Source organism: Crinia signifera, chromosome 5 (genome assembly GCF_055691185.1).
Source record: "Crinia signifera chromosome 5, ASM5569118v1, whole genome shotgun sequence".
Lineage (NCBI taxonomy): Eukaryota > Metazoa > Chordata > Amphibia > Anura > Myobatrachidae > Crinia > Crinia signifera.
The window spans coordinates 113,094,817-113,121,057 of NC_139221.1; the positions used below are offsets into that span (position 1 = coordinate 113,094,817).

Here is a 26,241-nt window from a genome sequence, read left to right on the forward strand (position 1 = left end):
CGTGCTGGTCGCTCACCCTATTCAACGTTCCGATGACGGTGAGGATTCAGTCAAACGGCAAGGTTCGTGGCTGATGCAGGGAGCCCGCTGAATGTAGCCGGGAGCCTCGCTGTTGTTGCCGCCACAAACACCATTTTCCCCTCACTGTAAAAACCCAGCGAGGTGGAAATGGCGTGTGAAATAGAACTCTGTTCTTAGTAAATAAACTCCTACTAGTGTGTTTAACCCCTTCCCGACATTTGACATACATTTACGTCATGGTCGGGATGTACTTCCCGACACATGGCATAAATGTACGTCATGACTTGTAACTGTCACCGCGTCTAGAGACGCGGTGACAGAGGGACGATGTCTGCTGTCCCTGACAGCAGACATCTTCCCTCACTGCCCAGGGGGGGCAGCGGTGCCCCCTGCCATTGGCGATCGCTGTGATTGGCTGTTCAATGTGAACAGCCAATTACAGCATTTTCTGTGTACTGGCGAATAACGTTCGCCGGTGACACAGGGATCGTTGGTGATTGGTGCTGTTAAGTACAGCACCAATCACCACCGGGTGTAAGGGTGACACTGGTGTCACCCCACCTCACCCCACCTGACCCCAAAAGGCTGTGATTGGTCCGTCGGAACGACGGACCAATCACAGCCATTACACCACATAGAAAATACCAGAGACAGCTCTGCAGCCGCCATTCCGGTCAGGAACAGCGTGCAGAGCGTTCTCCGTGCCCATCTGTGGCCTATACTTACCTGATCAGCGTTGGTGGCATCTGTGCCAGCTCCTGTGACTTCCTGGTGCTTGTGTTGCTGCTGCTGCTGCAGCAGCGTCATTGTGTCAGAAATTGGTGCTTCGGGGGTCTTGCTAATGCGACATAGCACCCACCATTCATTCCACCAGAATCTGTGCTGCAAAATCCAAATATCACTCCTTCCCTTCTGAGTCCTGCCATGCACCCAAATGGTATTTTTTGGTCACATATGAGGCATTGCCGTATTAGGGAGAAATTGGGGCACAGATTTTGGGGTGCTTTGTCTCCTTCATTCCTTGTGAAAATGAAAAATTTTGAGCCAGAACTGCATTTTTGTGTAAAAAAATGTAATTTTTCATTTTCACAGCCCAGTTGTACCAAAATTGGTGAAACCCCTGGGGGTTTGAAATGTACACTATACCCCTAGATGAATTCCCTGAGGGGTGTAGTTTGCAAAATGGGGTCACTTGTGGGGGGGTTCCACTGTATTGGTGCTTCGGGGGTCTTGCTAATGCGACATAGCACCCACCATTCATTCCACCAGAATGTGTGCTGCAAAATCCAAATATCACTCCTTCCCTTCTGAGTCCTGCCATGCACCCAAATGGTATTTTTTGGTCACATATGAGGCAGTGCCGTACTCGGGAGAAATTGGGGCACAGATTTTGGGGTGCTTTGTCTCCTTCATTCCTTGTGAAAATGAAAAATTTTGAGCCAGAACTGCATTTTTGTGTAAAAAATTTAATTTTTCATTTTCACAGCCCAGTTGTACCACAATTGGTGAAACCCCTGGGGTTTGAAATGTACACTATACCCCTAGATGAATTCCCTGAGGGGTGTAGTTTGCAAAATGGGGTCACTTGTGGGGGGGGTTCTTAACTTTTAGCATCTTATGGTGCCTAGAAACCTACATGGTGCCTAAAAAATAATCTCATAAAAAGGAGGCTCCAAAATCAAGTAGGTGCTCCTTCTATTATGAAGCCTGTGGTTTGGTCAACGTGCACACTAGGGCCACATATAGGATATTTATGAAAACAAAAGAATTGGGGGAATAAATTTTTAGTCACATTTCTCTAGTAAAATCTACTGTGTTCCTTAGAAAAATTTATTAAAATTGAAAATCTGCAAAAAAAATGAAATTTTCAAATTTCACCTACACTTTGTTTTAATTCCTGTGAAACACCTAAAGGGTTAACAAACTTCCAAAATGCTGTTTTGAATACTGTGAGGGGTGCAGTTTTTGAAATGGCATCATTTATGGGGGTGTCTCACATACAAGTCCCTCAAAGTCACATCAGAACTGAACTGGTCCCTAAAAAAATCAGTGTTTGAAATTTTCTTGAAAATTTGAGAATTTGCTATTCATATTTTAAGCCTCCTAGTGTCCAAAAAAATTAAAAGGAGGTTGAAATAATGATGGAAACATAAAGAAGACATATGGTCTATGTTAGTTATTAACTATTTTGAGTGGTATGATTATTTGTCTCACAAGCAGAAAATTTAACATTTTGCAAATTGCAAAATTTTCAATTTTTTTACGACATTTTGGTATTTTTCACAAAAAAACACAGACTGTATCGACCAAAATTTACCACTAACTTGAAGTACAATGTGTCACGAGAAAACAATCTCAAAATCACTGGGATAAGTAAAAGCAAAAAAAAGTTATCCCCACTTAAGTGATACATGTCAGATTTGAAAAAAAGGGCTCTGTCAGGAAGGCAAAAACAGGCTGTGTCGGTAAGGGGTTAATGGATGTTTTTCTACAAGACACAAGTTATTTGTAAGCTTTCCTTTTGACCTACTTAACACTACAGCAGAGGTTCCCAATCTTTTTTGATTCACGGCACCCTAGAGAATCAGAATTTGTTTCACGGCACCCCTAGGTCCAAAAAAAATTAATTAGATTGGGTTTATATGCGATTCTTAGAGGCAGTTATGTGGTAAAGGGCAGGATTTGCTTCTGTTTGCACACATTCTATGATTGGCAGCCACCAGCACTAGTTTTGCTCCTAAATAATTAACCATTAATAGTTTGAGTTGGTCCTGGACCACCAAGCCGCGGCACCCCTGCATGTGTCCCGAGGCACCCCAGGGAGCCACGGCACACAGTTTGGGAACCACTGCACTACAGTATATCCATAAAAAAGGCCACAAAGATAGACATTGCCTTTCCAGTCCATAGGAAGACTGAGCCAAGGGATGTCCAAGCATCTCCAACTCTCATCTAAACAACCCTGCTTATTTAATGATGTTGGCAGCACAAGGTGCAGTGTTTTATAGCCAGAATGTTTGTTTTTTACAATATCAATTCTGTTTTGAGCTTAGAAGACAGGATTTACAGATCCAGCACATGTTAATGAAAAGGAAAAGGTAACGCTAGCTATGTTTGAACAAATAAAATGACAAATAGAATTATTGTATATCCCAAGGTTTTTCTGCTTTTGACAAAAAAAAAGAAAAAAACAATAGGCCTAGAACAAGTCATTGGAACAGATGGGTTTTGGCAGACGATGTCTGTTAATCACTTGTTAAATTCATGTATTTTGAATTCTACAGATGGAACATAATGGATAATGCACGAATCATGCCATTTGTTCTTTGTTATTAAATAACATATTGACTTTTTTTTTTACAATAGTTATTCAATTTTTTCCCTTCCAAAATCCAGTGCACATTTATTTTACATAACCAGTACAGCCAAATGAAAACATGTTTAATGTTGAGAAAATGGCATATACCAAGCAGTAAAAAAATCGCTTGTGCCAAAGGAATTTAATAAGCTTTTATGGGGATGTAAGCAACAACACAGACAATGGTAATGCTGTAGACGTGGTCTTCCTGGATTTTGCTAAGGCTTTTGATATTGTGCCACATAAGAGGTTGATAAATAAAATGGAGGATTTGGGACTAGGGGTAAAAATTTGTAGTTGGGTAGGAAACTGGCTACAGAAGAGAGAACAGAGAGTGGTTGAAAACGGTTCAGTACCGAGTATGATACCAGTTCTAAGTGGAGTGCCAAAGGGGTCGGTGCTAGGGCTTTTATTTAACATATTCATTAACGATATTGGGGTGGGTATACTCAGCAATGTATCCATCTTTACTGATGACACAAAACTGAGCAGATTAATTAGAACATTTAATGATGTCTCCATGCTTCAGAGCAATTTTAAATAAACTGGAAGAGTGGACAAAAGAATTGGAAAATGAGGTTCATTGTGGATAAATGCAAGGTTATGCATCTTGGGAGACATAACCAGAGTGCTAGTTATAACTTAAACATGGTGGCATTTCTGTAAATCAGAACTGGAAAAGGATCTAGGAGTCCAAATTGATAACAAACTGGGGTGTAGTGCTCAGTTACTCATAAAAGAATAACGGATGACTGTAAGAGACAGGCTACCCATTAAGCAAAGAGATTCCTTGTAGGAGGCACACTTTTGATATGATAATTTGTTTAGTGAATGATTTAAAACTTAACTTTTAATTCTCAATTTAAATAAGATATGGTAGCAGAAAGGATTATACACAATAGTTTTAATAAAGAAATGTAAATAGCTACTGAGTCTCAATTAATTATATTAACCAGTAGCTTAAAAGTGGAGTTAGTTTCAAAAATACACATTAAGTGTATACATCAAAATTACTTGAAATAGTATAAGGCACTAAAATAGAGCCTATTCTCAACCTTCAAAAATATGAAGAGAAAAAGTCCTCAATGGAACCGATTCAAACATGGTCAGTGTATCAATGATTCAATTCATTCAATATTTTATATTTTAAATATTTTGCTTATTGCAAATCATCATATACATGTAGTCCCGCTAGTAATGAAAGGATAAATAGCAGAATCAATAATTGTGAGTCATGGTCAAAATAAATATATTGGGCTATACATGATCAGGATAAGGAGGAAAAAAGGGGGGGATAGTGGAGTATAGTACAACGTGTTGAGATAAAATTCTTTCTGCTGCCTGGCGTCATCAAAAAGAGTGGACGGAAGGTGAGAGAAGAAGTTGACACGCTGTGAGTAGTGTTAGCCTTGCGAGCCTGAAATTCGCTTCCAGAATGTCTCTCCTATACATGAAAGGAGTGAGTTTAAATAAATGTGTAATTAATCAATTAATTGCATCCGCTATGCAGATGAATGTATAATGGCTTGCAACCACATAGATACCATGTATTAAGTGTGCATAAATTAGACAAAATATACGTGCAATTAATGGCATCAGAATTAAAGATGTTTGTGCAGACAATGATAATAAATTTAGCATAAATGAAATGTACACATTTGTCAGTGATAGCAGAGAGAAACAGAATCAGCGCGGTCAGCCCGGTCAGCCCCAGTGTGAGCTGTCTCATGAGCAGACGGGCGGTATGAGGCAGACACTGGCACACTGATGAAGAAAAGCAAGTGTGTGTGTGGCAGAAACTGGCTGTATGCAGAGTTAGATCAGTACTGTTGCCGCTGCATCGCAGAACTGAGATGCGCTGCCAGCGGGTCCGACCACACACAAGAAACACAAAAAGAATACCTGTATTGGGAGCAGGTACACTGCGAACTGTCTGAGAGCAGTCTGTCAATTCCCCCCTGCAGCAGGGGACTGCTGAAGACCTCTAGATGTAGTGCTCAGTGTCATGTAGCAATAAATAAGTCCAACAGGATACTAGCCTGTACAAGGGGTATGGAATCTAGGGGTTGGGATCATTTGGTCTACCGCATGATGGTCGACAGTTATTAGGTCAACATTATTAGGTCGACATGGGAAAAGGTCCATATGGGTCTAGGTCGACATGGTTCTAGGTCGAAAGGTCATTAGTTTTACAGGTCATTAGTTCGACAATGTCTAGGTCGACAATGAAAAGGTCAACATGGAGTTTTTCACTTTTTTTTACCTGAATGTCAACACAGTCGACATGGACACAGATGAGAGCTCAGGTCTGCAGCTCTCATCACTGCTCGCCCGAATGATGCGTCCTCCGACGCGAACTCATGGAACCTACAGAATTTGGCAAAAGTGTGAACAGATGACCAAGTGGCGGCCCTGCAAACCTGCTCAGCCGTGGCCCCATGTGGAACCGCCCAAGAGGTGGCGACCGACCTGGTGGTATGCGCATTAATCCTGGTCGGCACAGGCCTACCAACCTTAGTATATGCAAAGGCAATGACAGAACGCAACCACCTAGCAATGGTCTGCTTAGAGGCAGGCCAACCAATCTTGTGCACATCATACAAGACTAGCAAAGTGTCAGTCTTCCTGACACCCTTCACCCTGTCCACATAAATGCGCAAGGCGCGCACAACATCCAAATTATTTAATTTGTCCCTTTTTCTTGAACCCTCTGGGGGTTGAAACACAGGCAGAACTATCTCCTGATTCAGATGAAAAGCAGAGACTACTTTTGTCAAAAATTGTCATCATGAAAAATAAGAAAAGGAGACTTGCATGACAACGCTCCCAACTCTGATACTCTCTTAGCTGACGCAACAGCCAACAAAAATACAAGCTTCCATGTAAGGAACTTAAGGTCAGCCGACCTCAGCGGCTCAAAGGGCGCCTTTTGAAGACACTCCAGTACCAGCGATAAATCCCATGGAGCCACTGGTTGCTTGTAGGGAGGTTTCAATCGTGAAACCCCTTGCAGGAAAGTTTGCACCTCCGGTAGCAAAGCTATCCTTTTCTGGATATAAATCGACAAGGCCGATATCTGTACCTTGAGTGATTGAAGGCTTAACCTAGACGAAAAACCATCCTGCAAAAACTCCAACAATTTTGAAAGTCGAAACCGCGATGTATGCGACTTCTGCCTTTCACACCACCTAATATAGGTCTTCCAGACCCTATAATAGTTTGCTGAAGACACTGACTTCCTAGCTTTTACCATGGTGTTAACCACAGCCTCCGAGAAACCCTTGTTCTTCAAGATGACGGTTTCAATAGCCAAGCCGTCAAATTTAACCGAGCTGAATCCATGTGTAAGAACGGCCCTTGGTTTAACAGATCTGACCTCAGAGGTAGACGCCACGAGTCCACAGACAATCTCTGACGCCTCGAGTACCAGGACCTCCTTAGCCAATCCGGGGCTACTAGAATCACCGGAATTCCTTGGGACTGGTTTATTTTCAATACTCTCGCCAGCATTGGAAACGGCGGAAAGGCATAAAGCAGATTCCCCTCCCAGGGAATAGTCATTGCATCCACTGCTTCGGCCCGTGGATCTCTCGTCCTGGCATAGAACCTGGGAACCTGATGATTTAACCTCAATGCCATCAGGTCCACCTCCGGAGTTCCCCACTTCAGTGTAATCTGATGAAACAGCTGTGGGTTCAGGCTCCATTCCCCTTCTAACAGCTCCTCCCTGCTCAGGAAATCGGCCTCGATATTCTCCACCCCCGGGATGAATATCGCTGACAACGCTGGAACATTCTATTCCGCACACAAGAAGATCCGGGAAACCTCCCACATGGCCAGCTTGCTGCGTGTGCCTCCCTGATGATTCAGGTACGCCACAGCCGTGGCGTTGTCAGACCCTGCAATCTTTCTCCTGCCAGAGATATCACTTTCCACACAGCCCGCAGTTCCAGGATATTGATCGGCAAGGCAGACTCCTCCGAGGTCCATAAGCCCTGGAGGCGCAGGTCCAAAACCACTGGCCCCCAGCCCCTGAGACTGGCGTCGGTAGTGACTACCAGCCAGTCCCAGGACTGCAGAGACCGACCCCACTGAAGGGAATCCAACTCCATCCACCAATGCAGGGAAGACCGTGTCTCTGGAGACAACACTATGTGCTCTGACTTCATGGTCTGAGTATTCCCTGACCAAGATGTCAGGATGTTCCACTGGAACACTCGAGAGTGGAACCTGGCGAACTGTAGCGTCTCAAAGGTCGCCACCATTTTCCCCAACAGTTTGAGACACCTCCAAACCGATGGGCTCTGAGACACCAGGATCTCCCGCACCAAGGAGGCCAGGTCCCTGGCCTTTGTCTCTGGTAGGAATACCCGATGTAGATGGGTATCCAGGACAACTCCCAGGAACTGGAGTCTCTGTGATGGCACCAACTGAGACTTTTGTCAATTTAAAAGCCAACCGTGAGCCTGCAAAAACCTGATGGCTTCTGCCAAGTGACTCTGCAACTTTTCTGCCGACTCTGCTTTGAACAGCAGGTCGTCCAAATACGGAATCACAGTGATTCCCCTCAGTCGGAGGGCCGCCGCCATTACTGACATTATTTTGGTGAATACCGTCGGTGCTGTGGTCAGACCAAAGGGCAACGCCTGGAATTGCAAATGCAGGTCTCCTATCACAAACCTCAAGAGAGCCTGATGTTCCGGATGGATTGGCACATGAAGATATGCGTCCTGGACATCCATGGACGCCAAAAATTCTCCCTGGTCCAGGCTTAGCAGCACAGACCGTAGAGATTCCATCTTGAAATGGTCTACCCACAGATGGAGATTCAAGGACTTTAGATTTAAGATTGGTCTGAAAGACCCGTCTGGCTTGGGCACCAAAAACAGAGTGGAATAAAAGCCTTTCTTCCACTCCACTCGAGGGACCGGGATAACCACACCTTTCTCTAAGAGAGATTGAGCCGACGCCAAAAGAGCAACATGGAACCGCGACTTCTTTGGCAGTGGCGTAGGAATGAATCTTCTCGGAGGAAGACCTTTGAAGGGAATTCTGTAACCCTGGGATACAATGTTTAGCACCCAGGAATCCCGGCCCAACAATGCCCACGCAGCCCAGAACCATCTCAGAAGCCCCCCCACCTTGACCACCGCTGGGGTATTCCCCAGGTAGTCATGCGAAGGGCTTGTCCTCTCCTTTGGTGCTTGGTTTCTTATGAAAGGAACCGAACTTTGACTTTGGGGCCTTGCCCCTGGAGGACTGAAACTTTCCCCTAAAAGACTGTCCTCGAAAGGACGCACCCCCTCTAGGGGAGGGCCGAAAGGACGGCCTAAAAGCAGAAAACCTTGAGGCCTGCTTAGCTGCAGGAGCCGGCAGGAAGGTACTTTTGCCTCCCGTGGCCTGCTTAATAATTTCTTCCAGCTCTGAACCAAACAACAGCTTTCCTTTAAAAGCTAATGCCTCTAAGGCCTTTTTTGATTCATTATCCGCCTCCCAGGCTTTAAGCCAAAGCACTCTCCTGGCATTGACGGACACTGTGGAAACTCTGGAAGCCATTTTGAGAGCTTCCTCCTCAGCCTCAAGCACATACTCCGCAGCTGCTTTAAGCTTCTCAGCAAGCAGCAACACACATGGATCAGCATGTAAAATTGTACACAGGTCATTGGCCCACACAATCATGGCCTTAGAGACCCAGGCTGATGCTATAAGAGGGCGTAAAGTGTAGCCTACGCCCTCAAATATTGCCTTGAGGTTACCTTCCAGCTTCTTGTCTATGGGGTCCTTAAAGGCTCCCCCCCCCCTGGACAGGTAGCACCGTGGCGTTAGAAAGCCGTGCCACAGAAGCATCTACCACCGGAACTTTCTCCCAGAGGTCTGCATGAGCCTCAGGCATGGGGTATAGACTTAAAAATCTCTTAGGCATCTGCAGCCTTTTATCGGGCGTTTTCCAAGCCCCTTCCAATAAATCCTGTAAACCACGGGTGTCAAACACAAGGCCCGCGGGCCAAATCCGGCCCGCCAGACCTCGTCATGTGGCCCGCGCAGCCGCCGCCAGCCTTCACCTTTTATTCTTGCTTCTTTTTTTGAGATCCTGGCCTGCAGTCTGCTGAGGAGATAGCACACAGGGGCAGTGTGTCCCATGAGATGCATGAGAGCTACCAGAAGCTCTGTGACTCCTACATCATGCCGCACGTCTGACGGCTTGCACTACTACTGCATGGAGTAGCAGCCAATCAGGGCGTGCATCCAGATGGAGTTGTGGAACTTGTGTTACGTCACTCTCCCTTCAATCAGCTCACATAGCCGGAGCTGCGGGGTTGGTGCAGGGAAATGCTGGGACTGAGACGTCACGCAGCTGGCGATCCGCGCTGGTAGTAGCGGATGGAAGCAATGGAATTATGTGATTGGTCGCTACTACTGCTGGATTCCATGTGGTAACCGTGTGTGCGAGGCGGCTGACTGGAATAGGTTAGTAGTGTCAAGCTCGGGCTGGCCGCTGTACATGGGGATCTGTCACTGAGGGTGACGTTTACACACCAGGCCTTGCTCTCCTCCTAACTTGACTTCAAGGCCAAACAGTGTTCAGGTCGACTGAGCCACTTAAGACGTGTTAGGATAGCTATGTGACCATTTCCATCTTTCTCAAAATCCAAGCAGCTCATATTAGCCCAATAAGTCATTTTCAGGTCCCCAATCTCCCCTATCAGGAAGGAATATCTTTTCTGAGAACTTTCTCAAGTATTATCCAGGTAACTCCTAACAAAATTATTTTTCAAAAAGTTGTACATTTGAATATCTACTTGTCATTATTCTGACTATGTTTCTGCTTTCAGAGCTAGTTATTACTTACATTATTACAAAAAAACAGTAATAATTGAATGCAGTGACAATAATTTATGATAATAAAGAGTGGACACATAGTCCTACAGATACAACCGGCCCTTTGAGGGTGACTAAACTGCTGATGCGGCCCCCGATGAATTTGAGTTTGATACCCCTGCTGTAAACCTTCATCCGCAGTGAAGGTAACAGTTTCCTTACGCTGCCTTTTAAAAACACCTTTTGCAGGAGTTTTATCCTCCACAGACAAGTTCAAAGCCTGTTTAACAGCAGTAATCAAATCCTCCACCCCTGAGGCCGAGGAATCCTCAGAGTCATCACCCTGATCCCAGGGGATGTCTGTGTACTCTCCCTCCTCTTCAGCAACAAGCAATGGCACTGAATAAGACCTTTTAGGGGTCCCCACAGTATCACCATCAAATTTGTCTAACAAATCATTAAACCTGCTGATCCCCTTAGCAGTATCCTGCATGACCTGTAAGTAGCCAGGATCTGCCTGGGTCAGAGGCAAGGAGCCAGAGGACTGCTTAGATGATGACATAGGTCTCGGGGAACACTGGCCCACGCAGTTTCCGATTGCTCTACCCTCTGGGGTTCACTCCCCATGGGTCTCACAGCAGCGCAAGTAATACACAAGCCCCCCTTGGCCATCTGCTCAGGGACAAAATTCAGTGTACAAACACTGCAGGCGCTCAATGCATTAAGGGCTCCCTCCCCCAAAGCCACAGACTGTTGCTCAGACATGATGTAAAATTAACACAGTCACAGCGCAAAATGTACAGGCGTTTTATACAGAGCCAATGTACTCAGTCACTTATCTGTCTGAAGCGTTCACAGTGGGGAAAACGATGCCCAGGAAATCCAATCACTCTGCCAGGATCTGTCATCCAGCTCAGCTCCGCTGCAAGCGTTCCGAATGGCACCAAAACAGAGTGAGGGTAGAGACCAAGTCCCTGCTGCTGCGGGGTCCGTGGCTTTTGGCACCAACCACCCCCAGACAGCCGCTTCCACTGCAGGATCTCCAAGTTCCAGTGTCTCCCCCTCTGCTGGGGACCACTTGGAACATGCCTGTAACACACTGCTGTCCTCTCATATAGGAGCTCAGTGTGTAAGCTCCGCAGAAAATGGCCGCCGCCATCACGGAGCGCCTGTCCCCCATGATCCCCACCTAGCGTGAAGCCGGTTTCAGAGCGCTCCGGAGCCCAGGCAGCTTCTTAATAGAAGCTGTAAGCGCTGCACAGGGAGACCAGACAGTGTCTCCCCCGTGCACAGTGAGCTGACAGGATGCGCTTTTGTCAGCTCCTGCTGCGCTGTCAGTGTGAGGATTCAGTAAGAATCCTCACACTGTGCCTACCTAGCTAGTGTAAAAGTTAATAAAATAAAAAACTCCTAACTAACTCTAATCCTTCGGCTGCTCCAGCAGCCCTTTAGAATAGCACCCACTCCAGTGGGCACCTAACACGAACTGGGGAGTCTGGGATGCAGAAGGGAGGAGCCTACCCTCTAAAAGCTTTAGGATAGGTGCCTGGCTCCTACGGACCCTCCTACATCCCTATGTTGAGCTGTGTCACCAGGACCATTGAAAGAGAAAGAAACATTTATATTATGCACAAACAATTTAATCTGAAAACACATTGGGAATGATTCATTTCCAGGTAATATGCAAACATTGGTGAGAATTATATTACAACAATGCTCCAGATTCTTCTATGTACAGAGTGCAGTGAAGTTGGTGGTCATGATTTGCCAGAAAAATGGTCCAAATGCCATCTTGTGGCTATCGCTAATAATAGAATTGCCCACATTGAGTAGGTTTAACATGGACTCAAATTCAACATAATAAAATGGAATTGTATTTGTTGGGTTAATGAGATATAAGAGCATAGGGCTGTACAAACCAATTCCACCTTCACTGGATTAAATGTAAGATAAAATAGTAATCAGAACACAGCATATAGCTGTGCAGTAAATCTTTACTTTGTAAAACAATAAAATCCAATTATATACAGAAATAGTTAATTCTTAATTAGTTTATGATTAGACACAATTTCCACTAAACCATTAATGCCAGTTTAAAATCATTAATTACCCTTTTTCGAGTTGCACGACTGTTGGTTGGTTTTCTTGGCACAAGTGCTCGGAATGCCAGGGTCTTTTACATGCAGAACAAAATTTTATAAGGCACGCATGGCATTCCACCGATACAGGCATATCGGAATCAGCTGGCTGAACCTGGCATACCGTTTGGCAGTCTGCGTTAGGGCACCAGGTTCTGCAAGGGTCAAGATGAACTTCTGTAATAGAACAAAAAACCATAGAGTTTAAACATGTATTCTGTAACTAGGAAAATCTGTAGTGTCTTCTTCTTTGTCACATTAGAACTTTACTTAGTACTTGTGTATTTGCAGGGCGCCCACTAAGCTATTTGCTTAGTGGGCTATTCTGCATTGTGAAATCGCATCGCATTGCATGCAATTTTGCGGTGCTATGTGATGCGATATTCCTTAGTTAATTTTTAGTGAACACCTGCCCATGGATCGCATTGCATGCCATTTGCGGTGTGATGCGATTTTTCATTGTATAAGCACCCATGCATGCGATGGTACTTCATTTTAAAAGCACCCAGGCAGACCCCCACTATCCACGTCACCCAGAAGTGTTAGGCATCCTCCCGACCTTTTCATACCCCCACTATCCACGTCGGTGTGGAGTTGATTTTACAAAGTGTGGCGAGCGCAGCGAGCCACCGAGCCCGAAGTGTGGCGAGCGCAGCGAGGGGGGACGTGGATAACTACATGTATTCCGCGTGTGCTCGCCACACTTTATAAAATCAACTCCACGCCGACGTGGATAGTGGGGGTATGAAAAGGTCGGGAGGACGCATAACCGCGTACGCTCGCCACGCTTCGAGGTGACGTGGATAGTGGGGGTGTGCATGGGTGCTTTTAAAATGAAGTACCATCACATCTCATCGCATGGGTGCTTATACAATGAAAAATCGCATCGCACCGCAAATGGCATGTGATGCGATCCACGGGTAGGGGTGCACTAAAAATTAACTAAGTAAAATTGCATCGCATTGCACAGCAAAATTGCATGCGATGCGATTTTACTACGGTGCCGTACGTATGTAAATTGGGAGCCCTGCAAATCCACAAGTACCCTTTACTTATATAAGATTATCAGGAAAACTTATGATTAAAAAAAGTAATTGGTATGCTGCATGATTACAAAGGAAGATCCACAAAGCATTTATTTTAATGCATACACCTCAAGAAAAGGTTTTAAGTTATGTTGCTAGGTGTGACCCAGCATTTGCAATGTGAAAGGGGTTATTAGATTACTTACAAAAATATATAAAAGCTGTATGTTTACTTGAATGTGTTTCTTTAAACCATTCTAATCTTATTCTAACCTTATTACATTATTCTATATTCTATATTATGAACACACTAGTGATAATCACACAAAAAAAAAAAAAAAAAAACAATGCATGAGCACCCGAAGCATAATCCGCAATAGGCGCTGTGTATTGAGGCGAATTACCTGCTCTAAATTAATGCAGATAATTGAATATCCACCTACTGACATTAGGCACACTGGCAATGTTCCAAGGTATCTTAAAACTAAGTTAATTCTGTAGAAATGTCCTGTCTATTGCTTATAGCAGGGATTGGGACCCTTTGGTTTCAAGTTGTTGTTGTTAGCATGGCCAAATAGCAAAACTGTAGCGGGGCATGCTGGGATATGTAGTTCAACCACAGCTGGGGGGCTAAAGGTTCCCCATGCCTGGCTTATAGAGACAAACTGGGATTGGGATGATAGGTCAACACATATGGATGACATGCACAAGGTTAACATAGACAAAAGATCGACACAAGCAAAGGTGCGATGTGAAAATGGTTGACGTGTGTGTCGACCTAATTACTGTGGAGCCTATAATCCACACCCAAAGAATTCTGCTCCCTCTAACACAATGTCCCAAACTGGCAATTTCACTTTATCACTATGTGATCCTTATCTACACTAACTACATCTATTAATACTAAATAGCTGTGCAATAATGCTGTCAAACATCTCAATAACACTTTAAATGAAAAGAGACCAAAATGCACCAAGAAGAGGAGCGCTCTAGAATAAAGATTAATGGGGAAATGGCTTTGCACAAACATCCACGCTTTATTTCTCTGATAGTCCCTTCAATCTCAAGCCACAGTTGTAATGGTTGACATATTAAAAACAGCAGCTGATAACATTTATTAACACACATATTTATTCATGCGCACAATACAAACAACTGCAGACATAATTCCCGTAAGCAAATGGTTGTACTTTACTTGCATGACATAAACAAGCAACACAAAGCAGCAAATGTACAGTGTTCCAAGCTTTGGGGCATCTTCCTTGTATGAGCTACAGTGTATGTGCTATATACCTTTATCCCTACAAACTATTGTTATGGGGCCTACGAATACGTAGTTATGCCCCTGGTTCCAAGTGTTTTGCTCATGTCTAGGTAAAACAGTAGCTTAAGCAGAAGTCATTGATATGGATACTGAAAGGTTAAATGTTGCTAAGTTTCCTGTAGGTGCGGACAGTAGTCCTGGAAACTTACTATCCATTCAACCTCATCACTCTCTGACCTTAGTAGACTAGCATCTACCATATAGGGCCGATTCAGACCTGCTTGCACCGGTCAAATTTAGCTCTCTGTCGATGGCGGGGGTCTGCGCATGTGCTGGAGAAACACTAGACTAGCTGTCTCTATCTCTTATGCTGTGTACACACGGTAAGATCCCCTTGCTATTCGACTTTGCTATGCAATCTTTGCTATCTCTGTACTATTTACATACAATTCATGCTATCTACATTCGATTTGCACTATATAGTCATTGCAGCCCTGTCTATCTGGGTTTTCGATTTTTGCTGTCAGGGGAGCGTGCATCGGGATTGCAAGGTAAAAAAACTGTGCGATCTGCATACAATCTGCATGCGATCCCGATGTGATTTTGACTAGTCAAAATCTCATGCTGATTGTACCTGTGTGTACACACCCTAATGGTGTGTACACACGGTGAGATAACCTTGCTATTCAACTAAAGATTAGAGTGCTATACAATCTTTGCTATCTCTGTACTTTTTACATACAATCAGCATTAGATTTGCACTACATAGTCATTGCTGCCCTGTCTATCTGGGTTTCGATTTGTGCTGTCACGGGAGTGCGCATGAGGATTGCAAGGTAAAAAACCTGTGCGATCTGCTTATGATCTGCATACAATCTGCATACGATTTTGACTATATAGTCAAAATCTCATGCTGGATTGTACCGTGTTTACACAGCATTACTCTAATATTTAAATATCTGCAACTTACAAGAGCTTGATCCACATACTAAAATTATACATTGTAATGTCCAATAACCTGCAGATAAATGGTTAATATGTTTTTCAATATTTATTTTTATTTAACAAATGACTAGCGCATCATAGCATTATCTGTAGTTTACATTTTGTCTTCTTTCGGAGCAGTAGAACGCACTCCAGAGCGCATCGGAGAGGCGCTGCATCATTTGGGGGTGGGAGAGGAGACAGTGCTTGGAGCTGATGCTGCCTACTCTCTATAGTGTGATTGGGTCCCAGGTCACTTGACCCATGTTATGCGTTCACACTGCCCAACAACCCGTGTCCGACCCGGGATTAACCCTACTTTTAACCCGGATCGGACTGCCGGGTTGTTGGACCACAGGTTTTTCATAAGGCCCTTTCACACCGCACAGTGACCCGGGTCGACCTGGCAACAACCACCCAACAAAGGGTATCAAAAGTTCCAGCACTGTATTTCAATAACACTGCTCTACTTTGTTCAAATGTCAATTAATCATTAACACTTATACATCACAGTATGACAATAAGCATAGCTTAATCTAAACTTGTTCTAAATAAAATCAGATGAATAATAATAGTGTTCACTCTAGGATTTTTTTTAGGGCAGGGTACTGACCACCAGGCAGGGTGCACTTTTTTCAATCGGGAGGGTAAATTTTATATTCGAAATTTACTTTAGAAAAGAAAAACATATTTAAAAAATTGCACACTGCACTAGGATTACGCCCATTAAACATTGTCATATTCTGCTATGCCCATTACATATTCTGTCGTAATGACAATTACACATTATGGCACACACTGTAATGCCTCTTACACATTATACCACACACCGTAATAGCCATTACACATGATGGCACACACCGAAAGTTCTCAGCGGCATGTCAGCGCAGTGGAGGATGCGTAAGGGCGCACAGTGCCACACATAAAAAGGGGAGGGTGCATTTTAAAGTTTTAAAAAACGTCCATGGTACTGCACCCTGCAAAAGAAGTTCAGAGGGAACACTATATAAATAAATAAAGAGCATACAGTCCCATACAGTACACTGTATATATTTATTGCACAAATTAAATGTATACAGTTTTTAAATCATACAGTACCTCTTTCAAGCTTTAGCCGCTGATATAAGTGGAACTGATCAATGGATACTAAACAAGCAATCTGAAGAAAAAAAAATATTCAATTAGATTCACATCGCAAACTTTTTTAAAGGAGGGCAACTTTAAATTAGTGGCAGGCTTATACACATATATTGTAAATCAGTGGTTCTCAAACTGTGGGTCCCGACCTTGTCAGACCTTGTCTGACCTTGTTTGTTACTGACAAACAGGCTGATGACTTTTCTAATCAGTGATTTATGGAGTCTGAAAAATCAGTTGAATTGTATGTTAAGGGGCATACACACGTAGAGATCTGTGATAAACAATTTTGCTAAGCAATTTTGCTAAGCAATTTTTCTGGTGTCAAGATCTCCCATCGAGAGCACATACACACGCAGAGATTTGTGCTAAGCAATTTTGCTAAGCAATTTTGCTTAAGCAAAAAAAGGCAGGGTAGTGGTTCAGAATGAGAGATCGCGATCAGTATCTCTCATTCTGTACACACAGACAGATTTGCAGTCATTTGCTAAGCAATTTGACTAGATTGTGACTGCATGCACTGACTTAGTAAGCAAGAGATATTTAATCTCTCGGAGCATACACACAGAGAGATCTGTGCTTACTTTGTAAGCAATCTAGTCAGATTGCTTAGAAAATAGCACAAATTTGCTCCGTGTGTACACCCCTTTACTCCTATCCCATCATTTTATGCCTCCACAATTCTGCCTTGTATGTGCTGTCTGCTAACTACATGTGATATAATGACCTTCTGCAGAAACTTTCTGGGGTCCTGTAATTATTTTTGAGGACCCCTGCTGTAAATAGTGCAACTAAGGTATATTTAATTTTTTACATACAGTATATTGTTTGTGTTTATCAAGGGAACCAAAAGGGTCCTGCAAATAGCTGTGCGGGGGGAGAGATACCGTTGCAACATTGTAAGGGGGGTATTTAATCTATCGCCGCTATTCCCGACGGGGGGAATATCCCGTTTAAGAGATGCGGTGTGAAAGGGGTTTTACCTGGCAGACCCGTTTTTAGAAACGTTTCAAAATACCTGGTCAAAGCCAGTTTTGCGGTCTGAAAGCAGCATGACATGCCATCACAGATACGGCAGAAATATTTGGATAGCACACCTCAGTTAAAAAATGTTAAAGATAATAGAAGAACATGCTACGTTTAAGGTTTTTTTGGAACTTTTTTCTGCGCTTTTAAGATGCTAAAACATCCTTCTACGTGTTAAACAAAAACAAAACAATGTGGTTGAGCCTCCAGTCTGCTAGAACTGAGTACTGTCACATCGTGGGACAGTTCAATTTTACTATCTACAGCTGTTCAATTTTGATCACCAGCCAGAACACCCAGCCCACAGTTATTGCTGCAGGTCCCATTCAATCAGCCTACCTCCACAATACCCATAGACTACAACATATTGACTACCCAAACCCTAAAGCGCCAGCACTTCCCTCTTTTGTTTATCTGCAATACCGTTAGGGGGACCAGGACTGTCCCCCTCAAGTGCAGGCCGCTAAGGGTCACTCCTCCAAGCGCTGTATATACCCCTTTTTTAGTACTTCTACATGTTGGCTACACTTCCAATATTTATTTAAGTATCAAAGATGCAGATATATATTAGAAATATATATTGTAAGGTTTATATATAAAACCACAGATTCCTGCAAGTATGCAGGACTGAATAAAAAAAAAATAGTTTTTGGGGGACACTATTGGTTTAAAATTATATTTATTCATATAATATTTATTATATTTATTTATAAATATTATATAAATAAATATAAATGTGGGACTGTCCTGACAATTTTGGCAGGACAATCCTGAATTTATATTTATTTATATAATATTTATTAATATAATAGACCTCAAAATTTCGCTCCTAGAAAAACTTTTAAATTATGAACATCATGTCCTGGGTGAAAATATTTAGTAAAGTACACTCTTAATAAATATCCAGTTAATTACATTAACAAGCAACATTGTTGTAAAAGGGTATACCATTGGGAACAGCTAAATGCTTTTGTAAAGCAGTTTAAAGGTTTAGGTTACCATGGGCACAGCTGAAATAAACACACTTTGACATTGAAAGTCATATATGAAGCACATCATAAAGTCATTAGAGAAAGACACCTTAACCTCGAGAGCCACATACAGATAAATGATGCAAATGCTTTTCAATGTAACTTATGTAATATCTGGGCTCCCGTTTTTCTTATGAGACCGCATCCCCTCGCGGGGCTCGCTGCGCTCACCACGCTTCGGTCACGGTGGTTCGCTGCGCTCGCCACACTATATAAAATCAACTCCAAGCGTAGTTGGATAGTAGGGGTATGAAAAAATGGGGTGCATTTAACATGGGAGCCCAGATAATACATAAGTACCAAAAACTCATAGATTTTAAGTTGCTTATGATGATATATAACTCATACTTGCCTACTTTTGATTTCACCTCTCCGGGAGAAGCCCGGAGTGGCAGCACGTCCTGGGTACAGAGACAAGGCTGACATCACTTGGGCCCGCCCCAATGCTGGAAAACGCAGTGATTCGCGGGCTGCAAAGAGGGGGCGGGGCTTAAATTATGCGAAATGCTGCGATCGCGTCGTTTAAGCCCCGACCCCTCACCGTGGACCCGCAATTTACGGTAATTAAACCAGTGGGAGACGGGGGAGCGGGGGCTATCAGCAGAAAGCGGGAGACTTGCCCACCTTCCCGGGGGTCGGGAGAAGGACCTGATTTTCGGGAGGCTCCCGGCCATTCCGGGAGGGTAGGCAAGCCTGATATAACTGGATTTCTATATTGCAGCAAATTAGCTGAATGTGAGTGGGGAGGGCCTGGATTTGGTTTTATGTCAACTAATAGAAGAAGGGAAAAGAGAGAAAGCTATAGAAATAATAGCTATAGGAGGTAAGTCAATGTTTTCTACAGTGATGGGCTGTGTGGATGTTACTATCAATGTATAAAGGTAATTAAATTATTTTGAGAGGAGTGAGTTGTTGGGAAAGTGAATGATGTTATAGCTTTTAAGAACATACCATGCAGTGATAGGAACAAAAGCAATTTGTGGTACATTGTGTGTTTGAAATAAAGCTAAAGGAATTTAGTAATTTAGTAAACGGGATAACTAATTACAGTGTACTGTACCAAAGACGTTCTCTAAGGACATGACGTCCCTAATTTAATAAAAGGTTTTCTAGGAGGGAAATGTTCTATTATCAAATTTAATACATATCAATAAAAACTAATTTTTAAACAAAAAGTCGAGCAGGAATCCTTGGTTTTATGCAAATTCTCAATTTAATCTATTTTGAACAAAGAGCTACCAAATTATCTTATCCACTTTTATGGCAAAGATGTCTCTCGTTTTTTAATGTGTACATAAAACACATTATACTGATTTTCTCATATTCATTTATGAAAGAAAATAAAAATGCCTGTTCCAAGAAAAACAATATTGTTTTTTTGCTACTGTCTTATTAGTTTTGTATTTCAAGTGAGAACAATGAGGTTATTTAATACATCCGCACATGTTCCTGCTAGGATGAAAGATCATGTGATGATTAAAGGTAGACAGTCTATGCCAAAACCTTAATAACTGACACCAAGCGAATGCTCACTGCACTATAAGGAAGCGTACAGTACGCTGGAAGAGTAAAGGTTTCACACTGCACTATTTACTTCAATGTCACAACATACAGTTCATTCATTCAAAATATTTATCTATTATGCCAAAGTATAAAATCATTTGAAGTATTCTTAGAATTTTGGAGTACAGGGTTAAGTTATGGGGTTATATGTGTAAAAATGTGATAGGGCTGTAGGAATATATTGTTCTTTATACAATATTCAGTGAATCTGAGTTTTCACTCCCAACTTAACAGTTCTACATGTATTTGCGTCTACTTATGTCTTACTTACTTTTGCATCTCTTTGCAGATGTGTCCTCATACACTATTGGGGGCAGGCTGGAGAGGCTACTGGGGAGCTACTGGGGCTGCGGGGAGACCGGCGGAGGGCTGCTACAGCCTCCAACAGAGGCTGGCGGCTGGCGGCAGCTGGCACCAGGTGGCGATAGAAACATCAGGAGCAGCTCCATTGAGAGCTGCTCCATGTGTATGCAAAGAAAAACGAACAAAGAAATTCTTCGATATACTGGTTGGCTTCCATGTGTTCAAACTCTCTCAGTTGTCATGAAAGATGCACTGTAATAGCTTCCGAACCACCTCTCGGTACAATTTGGAGTTGGACTTTCTAACTAAGAGGGTTATTCTGGCTGTTCGCAGCCTTGCGAGTCCACCAAATCCCTCCTTGCAATGTTGGGTGCGTGCACCCAGCAAACAATCTGTTCACCATGGACACACGCACCCGGCACATGCACATGTGAAGAAATGCAAATCGTGCTCGCATTCAAAATCACATGCGAGCGCACGGACCTGAATAAGGTCCTAGGTACGAGAGAATGCTACTACCGTCTTTCCCCGATAATGAGACCTACCCCGATAATAAGCCCTACCCCAGATTTTGGACGCTGGTCCAAAATAAGCCCTCCCCCGAAATTAAGCCCTACCATTTTCCCAATGTTATTGTATGTGCACCATATGTGCAGTCTCCGCTCAGCCCCCGCTGACTCCCGCTGACCCCCGCTGACCCCCGCTGCCCTCCGCTCACCTCCTCTTACTCACCAGCAGCACCGCAGCTCCCGTTCCCAGGGATGCATTGCGGTAGGCGCGGCGTGACGTCACGCCGCGCACATCGCGCCGCGCACATCACGCGGCTGAACTGGCTGGCTGCTGCTCACCACACAGCTCCATCAACGGACATCAAGTTAAACAGGTGGGGGCATGTAAAATACCGGCACATTACCATAAATTATGGATCATTTGGGGGGCATTTCATAAAGGCGCAGTGTGGAATGTTTTAAAGGCGCAGTGGGGAATAAAATAAGCCCTCCCCCGAAAATAAGACCTATGGTCTTTTTTGAGGGAAAAAAAAAAAATAAGACAGTGTCTTATTATCGGGGAAAGACGGTATTGCATACGATATTGCTTTGCTTATACATTTATGTTTTGGTACTCTTTACCTAGAAGGGCACCCACGATTTTGATCGTGGGCATCGTAAGGAAAAAAAAATCGCGTTGGTCGCATCGCATGCGATGCGACCGACACGATGACCGCGATTTCCCATAGGGAACAATGTTAAATGTCCCAAATGACCCGATTTCCCATAGGGAACAATGTTAAATGTCCCAATTGACCCGATTTTCCATAGGGAACAATGTTAAATGGCCCACAGAGGCTAAATAGCCACCCTGAAGTGTAAAATGGCCCCCTCAATTGTTAACACCACCCCACGATCAACGTCAACCCGAAGTGTGGCGAGCTCAGCGAGCCCGGGAGGGGCGGCGGTATGCGTCCTACGACCTTTTCATACCCCCACTATCCACGTCGGGGTAGAGTTAAGAATAGAAAGTGTGGCGAGCGCAGCGAGCCACCGAGCCCGAAGCGTGGCAAGCGCAGCGAGCCCCGCGAGGGGACGCGGACACCTGTGAAGCCCGCGAGGGGACGCGTATACCTGTGAAGGTGTCCGCGTCCCCTCGCCACGCTTGGGGCTCGGTGGCTCGCTGCGCTCACCACACTTTCTATTCTCTACGCCACGCCGACGTGGATAGTGGGGGTATGAAAAGGTCGGAGGACGTGTACCGCCGCCCCTCGCGGGCGCGCTGCGCTCGCCACGCTTCGGGTTGACGTTGATCATGGGGTGGCGTTAACAATTGGGGGGGGCCATTTCACACTTCAGGGTGCCTATTTGGCCTCTGTGGGCCATTTTACATTGTTCCCTATGGAAAATCGGTCACTTGGGACATTTAACATTGTTCCCTATGGGAAATAGGGTCAAATGGGACATTTAACATTGTTCCCTATGGGAAATTGCGGTCATCGCGTCGGTCACATCGCATGCGATTTTTTAGTGCATGCGATGCCCGCGATGGGCGCCCTTCTAGGTAAAGAGTACCCATGTTTTCTTTCTGCAATCACTATTGTATTCAAGTCATGTGTGTGTATCTCTTTGTTTTTGATATGTAATGTTTATTGTAATATGTTTTCCTGTCAATAAACCTATTTAAAAAAAAATAAAAAAAAATAGGCCTTTAACCACTAATTTATATGCCTGTTGGTTTGTCAAGAGCTATGAATTTGGCAAGAGTTGTGGCTTATCCGTTAACACTAGCAGAAAGTATATTAATTACTAATTTATTATTAGAATTCAATAAACCTAATATGTGATACAGTAACCATGCATTATAATTAAATATTTTCTCAATATGAAAGGAGTTTGAAAATCGTATTATATAATATGATCAGTAGATCTGAAACATTCACAATGAAATATTATCCACTCAAATGTTGACAGGGGCGGATTGGCCATTGAAGTCACCGGGACTTTTCCCGGGAGGCCGGCCGACCCTGAGGCTGAAAGCTGCTGGACACTGGTGACACTGAATCAAGGGGCCGGCCACCGCGGAGTTATGGGTAGCAGTGGCCGTGCCCGGAAGTGATTTACTGTCTCCAGTCCAGCTTTGTCCGGCGTTTGTACAGATGAGGCCAGCCGCAGCGAACACCAGAAGCTCAGGTGGTGGAGCTGCGGCTGGGAAGACAGCGGGGCCGGGGTGCCAGTCAGAAGCGTACGGAGCAGAGAACCCCCTCCCCCTGTGCTGCTGCAGCTTCTGCTGCTGCTCCGGCTCTCAGTGGCTGCTGCTGCCTGTCACACTGCAGGCAGCAGCGCCAGCAACATGAAGACCAGCCGGCTAAGCTCCTTCACAGCTCCCATATCCCCCAGCCACCCTAACAAGTGTACATCAGTGACTGTCAGCACTGGGCAGGGGGCGAAGCTACATGGAATGGATGGGCGGAGCCACACGAGGTGAGGGGGCGGAGCTACATGGGAGCACAGCAGGGCTGATGAAAGCAGAGGATGAGCTGCCACACAGATTTTAAGGTAAAAAAAAGTGTGTGAGAGAAAGCAGTACTGTCAGCAAACTATGTCCAGGTGGAGCCATCCTCATTGTATCTGTCCCCCGCACACCAATCGCCACGGTTCGCTGGGGACTCTGGCATGTGTGCATCTCCGATGCTTGCCTACCCCATTCCCAGCAATGGACATGCAAGCGTCCGAGACGATTGCGTGTCCATTTATGCTGGCGGGCCACCCACCAGATCAGAGCATCTGGCGCACCAGCGACAACAATGAGGCTGGCTCCATCTGTAAAAGCAGTACTGTCGGCAACTGATGTGGATGTTATTTACAGAATAAGCAGCACTACTACTGACGGCAACTGGTGTGGGCGTTACGTATAGGCAGTGCTACTACTGATGGCAACTGGTGTGGGCGTTACATATAGGCAGCGCTTCTACTGATGGCAACTGGTGTGGGCGTTACATATAGGCAGCGCTACTACTGACGGCACTTTCTGTGCTCTCCTTCTCTCTCTCTCTCTGGGCTCTCCTTGTCTCTCTCTCTCTCCTCTCTCTGCGCTCTCCTTGTCTCTCTCTTCTCTCTCTGCGCTCTCCTCGTCTCTCTCTCTCTCTCTGTGCTCTCCTCGTCTCTCTCTCTGCGCTCTCCTCGTCTCTTTGTCTTGGCGCTCTCCTCGTCTCTCTCTCGGCGCTCTCCTCATCTCTCTCTTTGTGCTCTCCTTGTCTCTCTCTGTGCTCTCCTTGTCTCTCTCTCTCTCTGCGCTCTCCTTGTCTCACTCTCTGCGCTCTCCTTGTCTCTCTCTCTGTGCTCTCCTTGTCTCGCTCTATCTGCGCTATCCTTGTCTCGCTCTCTCTGCAGTCTGCTTGCCTCTCTCTCTGCGCTCTCCTTGCCTCTCTCTCTCTCTCTATCTCTCTCTCTCTGCACTCTCCTTGTCTCTCTTTCTCTCTGCGCTCTCCTTGTGTGTCTCTCTCTCTCTGTTCTCTCCTTCTCTCTCTCACCGGACTCGCGGCCTCATCTTCTATGGTCTTCTCCACATGACCCACTGCTGCCCGATCTCCCTCCACACAGAACCTGCCGCCTCTGCCTGCCTCTTCCACGGGACCTGCTGCCTCTGCCTCCGCCTCCATCAATGGACCTGCCTCCTCTATGGTACTCACTGTTGCCCCCCTGACCAGGTACACTATTTGCCTTGCATATTGAAAGTGAAGGAAGGGGGGGGGGGGAGGAGACACATACCATTTTCAACTCTCTTCTCTCCCTTTCCCCCACTCTTCCCTCTCTTTCTTTCTCTCCTTCTCTGCTCTATGTCCTCCCCTCCTCTTTTTCTCACTTTGCTCTCCTCTCTTTCTCTCTCCTATCCTTGTCTCTCTCTCTCTGCGCTCTCCTTGTCCCTCTCTGCGCTCTCTCTCTATGCTCTCTTCGTCTCTCTCTCCCTGTGCTCTCCTCGTCTCTCTCTCTCTCTGTGCTCTCCTCGTCTCTCTCTCTCTCTCTTCGCTCTCCTCATCTCTCTCTCTCTGCACTCTCCTTGTCTCTCTCTCTCTCTGCGCTCTCCTTGTCTCTCTGTCTCTGTGCTCTCCTCATCTTTCTCACGGCGCTTTTCTTGTCTCTCTCTCTGCGCTCTCCTCGTCTCTCTCTCTGCGCTCTTCTTGTCTCTCTCTCTCTGCACTCTCCTTGTCTCTCTCTCTGCGCTCTCCTTGTCTCTTGCTCTCTGCACTTTCCTTGTCTCTCACTCTCTGCACTCTCCTTGCCTCTCTCTGCGCTCTCCTCGTCACTCTCTCTGCGCTCTCCTCGTCTCTCTCTCTGCGCTCTCCTCGTCTCTCTCTCTGCACTCTCCTTGTCTCTCTCTCTGCGCTCTCCTTGTCTCTTGCTCTCTGCACTTTCCTTGTCTCTCACTCTCTGCACTCTCCTTGCCTCTCTCTGCGCTCTCCTCGTCACTCTCTCTCTCTCTCTGCGCTCTCCTCATCTCTCTCTTTCTCTCTGCGCCCTCCTTGTCTCTCTCTCTGCGCTCTCCTTTTTCTCTCTCTGCGCTCTCCTCGTCACTCTCTCTCTGCGCTCTCCTCATCTCTCTCTTTCTCTCTGCGCCCTCCTTGTCTCTCTCTGCACTCTCCTTGTCTCTCTCTCTGCGCTCTCCTTGTCTCTCTCTCTCTGCGCTCTCCTTCTCTCTCTCTGCGCTCTACTTCTCTCTCTCTGCACTCTCCTTCTCTCTCTCTCTGCGCTCTATTTCTCTCTCTCTCTCTCTGCACTCTCCTTGTCTCTCTCTCTCTGTGTACTCTCCTTGTCTCTTTCTCTCTCTGCGCGCTCCTTGTCTCTTGCTCTCTGCACTCTCCTTGTCTCTCGCTCTCTGCGCTCTCCTTGCCTCTCTCTCTCTCTCTCTCTCTCTGCGCTCTCCTTGCCTCTCTCTCTCTGTGTGCTCTTCTCGTCTCTCTCTCTCTGCGCTCTCCTCATCTCTCTCGGCACTCTCCTTGTCTCCCTCTCTCTCCTCCTTGTCTATCTCTCTGTGCTCTCCTTGTCTCTCTCTGTACTCTCCTTGTTTCTCTCTCTGCCCTCTC

At 45.1% G+C, this 26,241-nt stretch overlaps 1 protein-coding gene across 2 annotated transcripts in view; it reads right to left on the minus strand.

Moving 5' to 3' along the window:
- Nucleotides 1–26,241, minus strand: part of RNF144B (ring finger protein 144B) — a 73,733-nt gene that overhangs the window by 10,081 nt on the left and 37,411 nt on the right. For both annotated transcript variants that reach the window (XM_083187854.1, XM_083187853.1), the window contains exons 4-5: nt 16,708–16,768; nt 12,309–12,513 (exon numbers count right to left, since the gene is read on the minus strand). In XM_083187854.1, coding sequence (XP_083043980.1) covers nt 12,309–12,513; nt 16,708–16,768 — 266 coding nt within the window. The remainder of the gene's footprint in view (nt 1–12,308; nt 12,514–16,707; nt 16,769–26,241) is intronic.